Raw genomic sequence first — 11806 nt, 5'->3', positions numbered from 1 at the left:
ATACGGCCCTTCCCCTGCCCTCCCTTTAAGGGTTCTAAATGCCAGGAGGCGGGGCTTTTGGGTCATGAGACCGCTGTGATTGGCTGTCACAGCAGAAAGCTCCCATTCGCTAGTATGCATCGGGACCACTTTCACAAACCACTCATAGTTTGAGCCTTCTGAGATCACATGGCAGCCTTCTCCTATGGTGGTGTGTGGATGGTTTTGTCGCTCCCCATTGGTGATCAGTTTTCAGGGGCGGACTGACAACTCATGGGGCTCCCGTGCAATAGAAGATTATGGGGCCCCCGGGCTTACAGATGGCCACCACGCCAGGAGGCATTGCATAGGCAGGGCAGCTAAAATCTCAGGATTTTCACATCAAAAGCATGTCGGTTTTGGACAATTTAGGGACAGATGTAAAAAAAAAAAAAAAACAGATTGTCCCTGGTTTTATTGAGCCTGGCAACCCTGATGGGGCCTCCTAGTGGCATGGGGCCCCCTAGAGGCATGGGGCCCTCAGGCAGTGCCCGAGAGTCCCAATGGTCAGTCCGCCCCTGTCAGTTGGTTGAATATTAGTGGTCTGCAAAATTCCCTGAAGAAGCCAATATCAGCGAAACATGTTGGGATCAGATACTATACTACACAGGTGTCAAACACAAGGCCCGCAGGCCGAATCCCGCCCTCCAGACCATTTCATGTGGCCCTCGCTCCTCTCCTGCAGCTGAAGGAGCTCCAGCCCTCTTCTGGTCCTCCTCCAGACCCTTACTTTCTGCTTTTAAGAAATGCATCCAGCTTCTTCCCAGCAGCAGTATAAGGAAAGGGGGGTGCACTGTGATGTAAGGGAGAGTGGGGGACTCAACTTCTGATGGTGGGGGGGCTCTTGACATCCAATGTAAAGGGGGGGGGGGGATGCGCTGGACATCTAATCTTATAGATACAACCGCCCCTTTTGAGGGCAATCGTAATGCTGATGCGGCCCACAATGAAATTGAGTTTGACACCCCTTGCTTTCAGGGTCGATCCGCCCTATAGGCTCACAATGCAAGCCGCTTAGGGCCCCCCAAATTACTAGAGGCCATGCATGGTGAGAAGTCATTTTCAGCCCCTCACCCTGCTTCTCAACTCGCTGGCTGCATGGGAGAAGAAGTAAGAAGTCAGAGCACCCCCCCTCCCCCCCTGCATGTAATTTCCGACAGCAGAACTCCCCCCCGCTTCTCAACTTTGATTTTTAATGTGATAACATGTCACTGTCGGCAGCCCCCCCCCGCCCTCCCCCCGGTTCTCAACTTTAATGTGACGTGTCATTTTGCTTAGGGCCCCAGGAAGGTCAGGATCGGCACTGCCTGCTATACTACAACCATCTGTTCAACACATCTCAGTGATCGTGTCATGTGACCATTATTGGATAAGTGTAAACCATGCTTTATATACATTTTTAATCATGTATCAAATAAACTTTGCAAGTTTTATACTTTAGATTGTTTTTTGGCATCACTATAATCCCATTCAACGTTCTCTGCCTTATCAGGATGAGGGTGGACAGATTCCCAGGACTCTCCTCTGCACAACCCTTCTCAGACTTATTCCGACAACAAATGTTCGATGGGAGCTGGTTGTCGGAAAATCCGACCGCGTGTAGGCGCTCCTTCGGACATTTGCTGTCGGAATTTCCGACAACAAAATGTTTGTGAGCGCTGGTTATCAAATTTTCCGACAACCAAAGTTCTTGTCGGAAATGATATCCGCCCCACATGAGGTCACATCTCTGTACTTACTTATCTAAGTAATTAGAAACCGTTGAATTGTCATCAGCAGGTTCTGCGTTTGGCGACAAGGACATTTTCTTAGTACGATCGTCTGAAAGGGAGAGATGATATAAAATGTAAAAACAGCAAAACAAAATAGTAATACAACATTCAAAAGTCAGACAGCAGAATCAGAAAATCCAATCCCTATTACCAGTAATATAGCACACAATGTATTATAAGCAGGGTTTTTTTTTTCTCAGAAAATAGGTGCAGGAACTCAACCGCGACCCCCCCCCCCCCAAAACCCCCTCACACACACCCCCCTCCAAAGCTCATCACATAGTGGGTAATAGTGTAGTCAAATGTCACGAACAGTGGAAGGATCTTAAGGGGCATTACATACAGATTGCAGTGTTGGGGTGTACACACAGAGTGCAGGGTTCGGGGGTGAGCCAGGGCCATCTTTAAGGCAGGGCATAAGGGGAAGTTGCCCTGGGCCATCACGAGTCGGACTTTTGTGTTTACAAGTAATAGTGGTCAGGGCCGCCATCGGGGGGGGTACAGTCAGTACACCTGTAAGGGCCCCGGATGGCAACACCCCCCTTTTTTTAGTAAGGGGCCCGGATTGCAACCCCCCTTTTTTTTTTATAATTTACATTTTTATATATAAATATATAAATTTATTAAAGGGCCCAGACGTCCCCGGATGGCAACCCCCCTTTTTTGTAAATATAAAAAATAATTACATTTTTTTTTTTTTTAATGTATACATTTTTTTTATTAATTTATTTTCCTTTTTTTGTCTTTATTAAAAGGGACCATTAGGTCCCCAGGGCCCCCGGATGGCAACCCCCCCTTTTATAATTTTTTTTTTTACATATTTATTTTCTTTCTATATATTAAAGGGCCCAGGATGGCTACCCCCCCTTTTTTATTGTAAGGAGCCCAGAGGTCCCAAAGGCAACCCCCCCCCTGCTTCTCAATTCGCGGCAGCCCCCCCCCCCCGGTTCTCAGCTCCAGGGGGCCCATGCCTGAAGCTATGTAAGGGGCCCCATAATTCCTGATGGCGGCCCCGATAGTGGTGAGCAGAGGGCCTGAGCCAGAGGTGGTGGAACCGAGTTCCATCTGAAAAAAACAAACTAATTATAGGGGAAAATATGAGGGTCTCCGCACCCTTCTGTAAATGATGAGGATAAGAGAATACAAAAAGATCGGCTTGATCACGTGAATATTGTGATTGGCTGATCCTGCCGCCTCCTGATCATTACTAGAGGAGGGGTGTGGTCTATGACAGCTCGGTCCCTGTGCTGGGAGCGCACTCTCTGCACAGAATCCTCAGCTATCCATGGATACATATGAGCGGTGTGGAGTGTTACATCCAATCCTCTGCCATCGTTACATCAGGGGTCTCAAACTGGTGGCAGAACTACAAGTCCCATCATGCCTCTGCCTTTGGGTGTCATGCTTGTAACTGTCAGCCTTACAATGCCTCAAGGGAATTGTAGTTTGGCAACAGCTGGTGGGCCGCCAGTTTGAGACCCCCTGCGTTACATGCACAGCAAGAGCTTACATTTTATATTTTGATCAGAGTTGTACATTTAGTACACACGGACATCATTTTTATTTTAAATGTAACACTTTGGGGAAGATTTACAAAAAAAAAAAAAAAAGGAGGAGTGCAAAAGCTGAAGATAGAAGCTGATTGGCTCCCATGCACAGATGCACCAGATTCGGAGTGCTCCAGTTTTAGTAAATCTCCCCTGTGGTGTTCATGTACTTATAATGGGCCATGGGCAGGAGAGGGGCCCTCAAATATTCTTTGTTCTGATTAATTCATAAAACTTTTATATAGGTTATATTTGTACATTAATATCATTAATTTTTGCATAAACCAGTTTCTGAAAATGACGTAATTCACAAATGGCAAAGTTGCATCATCTTCTGTAAAATGTAGAGGCTCTCGTGGTGTCCAATCAGATGTCAGCGTTGACACAACTCATGCCCCCATAACCAGCCGAGTCAGTCTTTCCATACTGGGGCAAGGCACAGGTGGGGGAGTGATGAGGTCATAAGCTGGATGAGGTCATAAGCTGGATGAGGTCATAAGCTGGATGAGGTCATAAGCTGGATGAGGTCATAAGCTGGATGAGGTCATAAGCTGGATGAGGTCATAAGCTGGACGAGGTCGGGGCTCACCGGTAATGGAACAGGACCTTATAATAACATCTACAGCAAAGGAGGCCACCGAACCTCCACCCAGCTGAAGACCTCCAGAGGGATGGAAAAGACGAGGATTGTTTAAAAACGTAAAAATAAACTTAAATCTCATTTCTGAACAAATTAAAAAATAAAATAAAAAATAAAACAGGCTACGGTGTGTTCATTATCACAATGTGAGTCCTGCTACTTATTTTTCACACAACAGATTTCCGAGCCTCCATTCAATTATTTCACTTACCCGGCTTTGATTTGATTGCTTGATCTTTTCCCTAAAATAAAAAATAAATAAAAATAAAATAAAAATAAATAAATGATAAATGTAATGAAGAATAATCAATGATCTTGGTAAGGAATGGTCATTTGTTAGGAGTTTGGAATCTCATATACAGAACCCAGCACAATGCCGCTCCCAGGAAATGTGTGGCCCCAGGCAGAGGCCTAGGAGGCTGGTATTTAGTAGCTGTTGGTTTCTGTTTACACAACTGCGCAATTGCCAATTAAGGCGACGCAGTGCCGTTTCGTAAAAATATTTTCCTGGTCATGAAGGGGGGGGGGGGTAAACCTGCCTTCACAGGTGTTGACAGTTCCAAATTGCATGATAAGTCACACCCCATTTTCAGCAATGGGACAGTTTAGAGTTAAACCTCGGATTACGAGGATAATCCGTTCCAGGAGAACGCTCGCAATCCAAAGCACTCGCATATCAAAGCGAGTTCACCCATTGAAGTCAATGGAAATGAAAATAATTTGTTCCGCATTGACTTCAATGGCATGCAATACCGCATGCGGCCAGAGGCGGAGGGTGCCGGTGAGCATCGGAAATGACCAGAAAGGCCTGAGGACAGTTCGGCTAACCTTGGAAAGACTCCGTTCCCGAGCCTTTCCGAGGTTTGGGCCTTTCCGAATGGTGCCGATCGGCGCCCCCCCCCCCCCACCTTAGGCCAAACGCAGTACTGCACACCGCTTTGGCCTGAATCCTGCTCGTATTGTGAGACAACCCTCGCAAACCGAGTTAGGATATTTTAAAATACAGCGATTGTATTGTGAAAACGCTTGTTAATCCCGTTACTCGCAATCCGAGGTACCGCTGCGACTCATAGCACAGCGACTTTAAAAAAGGTTCCTGCAGTACTCTTTGGCGATTTCATTGCGACTCGCATCGACTTCTGTTGTATAAAGTTGCAATGAAATCGGCGGTGCAAATCACAGCGAGGTGCGGCTTTGAGATCGTGCGGAAGTATCGCAATTTCAAAGCCGCACCGGTGTGAAGGGGGGAGGGGGGGGGGCTTAGTCTTCCGCGGGTCAAGTGGTTACACATTTCAGAAGGAGGTGCTTTGCAAGGATTGTAAAACGCAGCGTGTGTGGTCCTCAGGATACATACAGGATATCTATATTAAATACAATGTATCTATCTCTTTATATAAATACAATGTATCTCTATCTCTTTATATAAATACAATGTATCTCTATCTCTTTATAAAAATACAATGCATCTCCATCTCTTTATATAAATACAATGTATCTCCATCTCTTTATATAAATACAATGTATCTCCATCTCTTTATATAAATACAATGTATCTCCATCTCTTTGTATAAATACAATGTATCTCTATCTCTTTGTATAAATACAATGTATCTCTATATATAAATACAATGTATCTCATCTCTATATATAAATACAATGTTTCTCCATCTCTTTGTATAAATACAATGTATCTCTATCTCTTTATATAAATACAATGCATCTCCATCTCTTTATATAAATACAATGTATCTCCATCTCTTTATATAAATACAATGTATCTCCATCTCTTTATATAAATACAATGTATCTCCATCTCTTTGTATAAATACAATGTATCTCTATCTCTTTGTATAAATACAATGTATCTCTATCTCTTTGTATAAATACAATGTATCTCTATATATAAATACAATGTATCTCATCTCTTTATATAAATACAATGTATCTCCATCTCTTTATATAAATACAATGTATCTCTATATATAAATACAATGTTTCTCCATCTCTTTATATAAATACAATGTATCTCCATCTCTTTATATAAATACAATGTATCTCTATATATAAATACAATGTTTCTCCATCTCTTTGTATAAATACAATGTATCTCCATCTCTTTCTATGTGCAGAATAGGTTTTCCCTGCGGGGTGACGGATGTGCTGCATTATGTTGGCGCTCTCGGGGGAGATTTCATACAGTGGGTGTGTATATGGAAAGAATAAGGCGAGGATTCCATGAGACTCGTGATACTCAGCGCCGAGTCCAAAGTACACATCCCTGGCGGTCCGCACCTTGCCGCCGGTCTGAACCTCAGACTGAATATCCTTCAGAGCTGCCAGCTGTTCCTGAAGAGCTCGGATCTCCTCCTTCTTCTGCCGCTCCGCCTCCTCCGCCGCCACCCTCTTCTGTGCCTGACCACCACAAGGAAGATTAAAGGGGAATTACATCTTCTACTATATAGATTAAATTATTGTTTAAACAAAAAAAACCCACAGCAAACAGTTTGTAATGGGGGCACCCGAGCTGAGCCACTGCTCTGTGTGTCCATTCACACGCGGCCCCGCCCCCTCTGTCTCCTGATTGGCTCACTGGCTGTGATGGACAGCAGCGGGAGCCAAATGGCTCCTGCTGCTGCCAAGAGCTAATCGGGAGTGTGAGCCCCTGGAGAGGCAGAGCTCTTGTGGAGATCGTTGTATCGAGAGGTAAAAAACATTGTGCCTTTACAACCACTTTAATTATGGCAGGCTTCGACAAAATCCGGGCGCCAGGTCGCAATTGCGACTAGAATTAGCGCCCAGGGAAGGAAGCATAGGCCTGCAGAAGGCCGCAAAGCCACGGCCTCAATTACCGGCCAGAGTGGCCCGATCGCACAGCGGGGGAGGAGACACAGTAAAGGCCGGTAATTAAGACCGCGGCCTTCTGCAGGCCTATGCTTCCTTGTGTGATCTGGTGCCATCTTGTGGTGGCTGCTGGCATGACAAGTAAACCAGCAATGCTAATGGTATTCCCCAGTGTTTTCACTGCCATCTCATTCCCTCTAATTAGAACACCTAAACATTATATATATTTTTTATTCTAACACCCTAGAGAATAAAATGGCGGTCGTTGCAATACCTTCTGTCGCACCGTTTTTGTGCAGCGGTCTTACAAGCGCACTTTTTTGGAAAAAATAAAACATTTAAAAATAAGACAACATTAAAGTTAGCTAAAAAAAAATTTTATATTGTGAAAGGTAATGTTACGCCGAGTAAATTGATACCCAACACGTCACGCTTCAAAATTGCATCTGCTCGTGGAATGGCGACAAACTTTTACCCTTTAAAATCTCCATAGGCGACATTTAAAAAAATTCTACAGGTTGCATGTTTTGAGTTACAGAGGAGGTCTAGGGCTAGAATTATTGCTCTCGCTCTAATGATTGTGGCGATACCTCACATGTGTGGTTTGAACACTGTTTACATATGCGGGCGCTACTCACGTATGTGTTCACTTCTGCGTGCGAGCTCGTCGGGACGGTGTGCGTTTTCTGGCTCCTAACTTTTTTAGCTGGCTCCTAGATTCCAAGCAAAATTTGTCAAACGCTGATTTATGGGGAACATGATTAAACTCCAGGGGCGGAGTGAAAAGCGTTGGGGGCGTGGCCTGGTTGGACCCCCTGGGCTGAGGCCGTCATAGACCTCATTACAGGGTTTTGCTGTATCCTCAGGAAGCCTTAGAGGCCACATGCTAGTTGTGTGGGACTAGATGAAGGGTGAGAAGACCTCTACAGCTCTCCATTCTCACCTTCAGCTCGGTCTCTGTAGGACGACCATCTATTTTGGCGAATCCATCAAACAGCGTCTTGTAGAGAAGGTTTTTGCGAGTTCCGGCGTCATCGAGCGGCATGAGCTCCAGAACCTGGGAGCGGTTTAGTTGGTACAAGTAGAGGATAATGCGCACAGCTTTGTCACGCACCTCCGCCATTGTGTAGTCCAACGCACCCAACGCAAACTGCCGAAAAACAAACAAAATAAGCAATCAATACAATCGATGGATCTAATTATCTTCTTTACAAGTGTAAATAATTTATCTATAATTAACCCCTTCAATACCGGGCTTTTATACCCACCTCCATACCGGGCTTTTATACCCACCTCAATACCGGGCTTTTATACCCACCTCCATACCGCGCCTATTCTGGCACTTCTCTCCTACATGTACAAATCATCATTCTTTTGGTAGAAAATTACGCAGAACCCCCAAACGTTATATATGTTTTTTTTAGCAGACACCCTAGGGAATAAAATGGCGGTCATTGCAACTTTTTATCTTGCAAGGAATTTGCGCAATCATTTTTCAAACGCCTTTTTTTGGGGAAAAAAAATGTTTCATGAATTAAAAAAAATAACAGTAAAGTTGAGGAGAGCCCATTATCAGCACTTCAGTGTTTACATGTGATTGGACACAGACGATCACATCGGTTAAGAGCCGCGTCATCGGGCGTGCCATTGTGGCGAGACGTCATGTGACGTTGGCCCAGGGCGAGAGAGGATCCCGCCCGCCATCATTTGTCTATACAGCGGGTGGGAGGCGGTTGATGAATTTTATTGCATCCAATATAAAAAACCCAATTTTGTTTTTGTAAAATATGAAAGATGATGTCACGCCAAGTAAATAGATACCCAACATATCACGCTTTAAAATTGCGCACACTCGTGGAATGGCGCCAAACTTCTGTACTTAAAATCTCCATAGGCGACGCTTTGAAATATTTTACAGGTTACCAGTTTAGAGTTACAGAGGAGGTCTAGGGCTAGAATTGTTACACGCGCTCTAACGCATGCGGCGACACCTCACATGTGTGGTTTGAACGGCGTTTACATACGTGGGCGGGACTTACGTGTGCGTTCGCTTCTGAGCGCTAGCTACCGGGGACAGGGGCGTTTAAAAAAAAATGTATTATTATTTTTATTTTTTTACACTTTATTTTTTTTAAACATTTAAATTTTTTTGATCGCTTTTATTCCTATTACAAGGAATGTAAATATCCCCTGTAATAGGAATGGTGTGTGACAGGTCCTCTTTATGGAGAGAGGCGGGGTCAATAAGACTTTCCCCTCCCCCCACATCTCTCCTCCAGGCTGGAAAGAATGAGATCGTGAAAAAAAATCTCATGCTTACTAGCCGCAATTTGTTTACTTCCGGGTACCCGGGCGTGACGTCATCACATCGCGCCCGGGCCTCCGACGGTCATAGAGATGACTGGTGACCATCTGGTCACCAGTCATCTCTATGCTTCCCATCCGGCGCCAGACGATTCTTTCTCCGGGCCCCCGATGGCACGGGAGAGCCCGGAAAAGCACTGGATGGCGGAGGGGGGTGATGTCCCATCCCGCCGCCTATAAGAACGATCAAGCAGCGTAACCGCCACTATGATCGTTCTTATGGTGCTCATAATCGCTGCCGGAAAACAATGATATCTGAATGATGCCTCTAGCTGCCCCCATCATTCAGATATCCCCGCACAAAGTCCGGGACGTCATATGACGCCCACTCAGGATGGGAGATCCCCTCTGTGGACGTCATATGACGCCCACCCAGGATGGGAGATCCCCTCTGTGGACGTCATATGATGCCCACCCAGGATGGGAGATCCCCTCTGTGGACGTCATATGACGCCCACCCAGGATGGGAGATCCCCTCTGTGGACGTCATATGACGCCCACCCAGGATGGGAGATCCCCTCTGTGGACGTCATATGACGCCCGCCCATGATGGGAGATCCTCTCTGTGGACGTCATATGACATCCACCCAGGATGGGAGATCCCCTCTGTGGACGTCATATGACGCCCGCCCATGATGGGAGATCCTCTCTGTGGACGTCATATGACGCCCACCCAGGATGGGAGATCCCCTCTGTGGACGTCATATGATGCCCACCCAGGATGGGAGATCCCCTCTGTGGACGTCATGGGCCGGTAAGGAAGTGGTCACCCCCTCTACAATGTATGGATATCCTCCATCCAGGATTCATTCATCATTTCCATAAAGGGAGGTAAAAGTTTTCTAATTATTTGGGGTTCCAGAGGAGATCGGACACAGCGGGTTCCATTGGTCAGTACGGTCCTTCCCCCGGAGCCGAGGAGCGGCGCTCACCTTCATGACGTTGTCCACCGTAAAGCCGGAGTTGTCCACGCCCAGCTCCTTAAGCAGGTTTTCCAGAAGCTCCACCTGGCTGAGGGCCAACCTTGAGGGCATCGTCCCCTTCAGGGGATGAACCAAATGAAGGGGAATCATCTGTAGAGGTTTCACTTCTTTAAAGATCGCCATTTCCTGCAAGACAAAATCACCAACCCGCCAATCAGTGACCACGTATTGTACATAGAAAGGAGGGGAAACGGGTTCTGGGACTTTAACTACCTGGCGCCTCCGTGGTATAGCCGAATGACGGCCACAGCGTGGACCCCAAAGGCCGGGAGGACCTCAATAGACGCGCGGCACGCACTGTGATCACCCGAGTCACTGAGACCCAGGTGATCACAGATCCGAGTAAGGGGCCGGTCCCTTATCACGTGATGTAAACAAAAGCCGAGCACAAACCGAGGGGGTGGGGGACACAGAGCACAAACCGGGGGGTGGGGGACACAGAGCACAAACCGGGGGGGGGGACACAGAGCACAAACCGGGGGGGGGGGGACACAGAGCACAAACCGGGGGGGGGGGGCACACAGAGCACAAACCGGGGGGGGGGGACACAGAGCACAAACCGGGGGGGGGGACACAGAGCACAAACCGGGGGGGGGGGACACAGAGCACAAACCGGGGGGGGGGGGACACAGAGCACAAACCGGGGGGGGGGGACACAGAGCACAAACCGGGGGGGGGGGCAGAGCACAAACCGGGGGGGGGACACAGAGCACAAACCGGGGGGGGACACAGAGCACAAATCGGGGGGGGACACAGAGCACAAACCGGGGGGGGGACACAGAGCACAAACCGGGGGGGGGGGGGGCAGAGCACAAACCGGGGGGGACAGAGCACAAACCGGGGGGGACAGAGCACAAACCGGGGGGGACAGAGCACAAACCGGGGGGGGACAGGGCACATACCAGGGGGGGCAGGGCACAAACCGGGGGGGGGGGGGAGAGGGCACAAACCGGGGGGGGGGGGAGGGCACAAACCGGGGGAGGGGGGACAGGGCACAAACCGGGGGGGGGGACACAGACAGCGCTTGTAACTCTCCCCCGCTACACTGATCCCCCCCTGACTGTCCAGGTATCGGGTGAAGCATCGGAGCATTTGGACGAGTACTCAGGTAAATGCTCGGTATCGATCCTGATCCTAGTAATCGGTATCGATCCTGATCCTAGTAATCGGTATCGATCCTGATCTTAGTAATCGGTATCGATCCTGATCCTAGTAATCGGTATCGATCCTGATCCTAGTAATCGGTATCGATCCTGATCCTAGTAATCGGTATCGATCCTGATAATCGGTATCGGGACAACCCTAATATATGGGGATTATTTTACCTGAATTTCTAGTCATTCCAACAAAAGTCGATTCTTCTCCATACAATGTAACCGTCTCACTTTAATCGTTGGCTTTTATTTATTTTTTCGCTCCCGAAGGGGTTCGGTCGGCCCGGCACAAAGTGCGTGTGTCATGGCTTTCACCGCTTTCCTTTAAGCGTGCGATTACAAATCTCTTCTCTTTGCCAAAGACAAAAAAATGCGCCCATGAAATAATCGTGCGCCACCGGGAGACGGGCAAGGGGGGCCGAGGCTTTTATATGAGGTGAGGGGGAGGGGGGACGTTAACTCTAGACACGTCTGAGCGCTGAGGAAA

General features: G+C 47.5%; 1 protein-coding gene across 2 annotated transcripts in view; it reads right to left on the bottom strand.

The window, feature by feature from the left end:
- The window catches only part of CEP104 (centrosomal protein 104), a 93660-nt gene that overhangs the window by 30121 nt on the left and 51733 nt on the right, over nucleotides 1–11806 (bottom strand). Inside the window, exons 13-17 of one of the 2 annotated variants that reach the window (XM_040326557.1) lie at nucleotides 10115–10291; nucleotides 7762–7968; nucleotides 6270–6389; nucleotides 4189–4219; nucleotides 1758–1839 (exon numbers count right to left, since the gene is read on the bottom strand). In XM_040326557.1, the coding sequence (XP_040182491.1) occupies nucleotides 1758–1839; nucleotides 4189–4219; nucleotides 6270–6389; nucleotides 7762–7968; nucleotides 10115–10291 (617 nt within the window). The remainder of the gene's footprint in view (nucleotides 1–1757; nucleotides 1840–4188; nucleotides 4220–6269; nucleotides 6390–7761; nucleotides 7969–10114; nucleotides 10292–11806) is intronic. The other variant, XM_040326559.1, reaches the window with a different exon arrangement.

This window comes from Rana temporaria, chromosome 10, assembly GCF_905171775.1.
Source record: "Rana temporaria chromosome 10, aRanTem1.1, whole genome shotgun sequence".
Lineage (NCBI taxonomy): Eukaryota > Metazoa > Chordata > Amphibia > Anura > Ranidae > Rana > Rana temporaria.
This window is presented reverse-complemented; position numbering and strand designations above follow the sequence as displayed.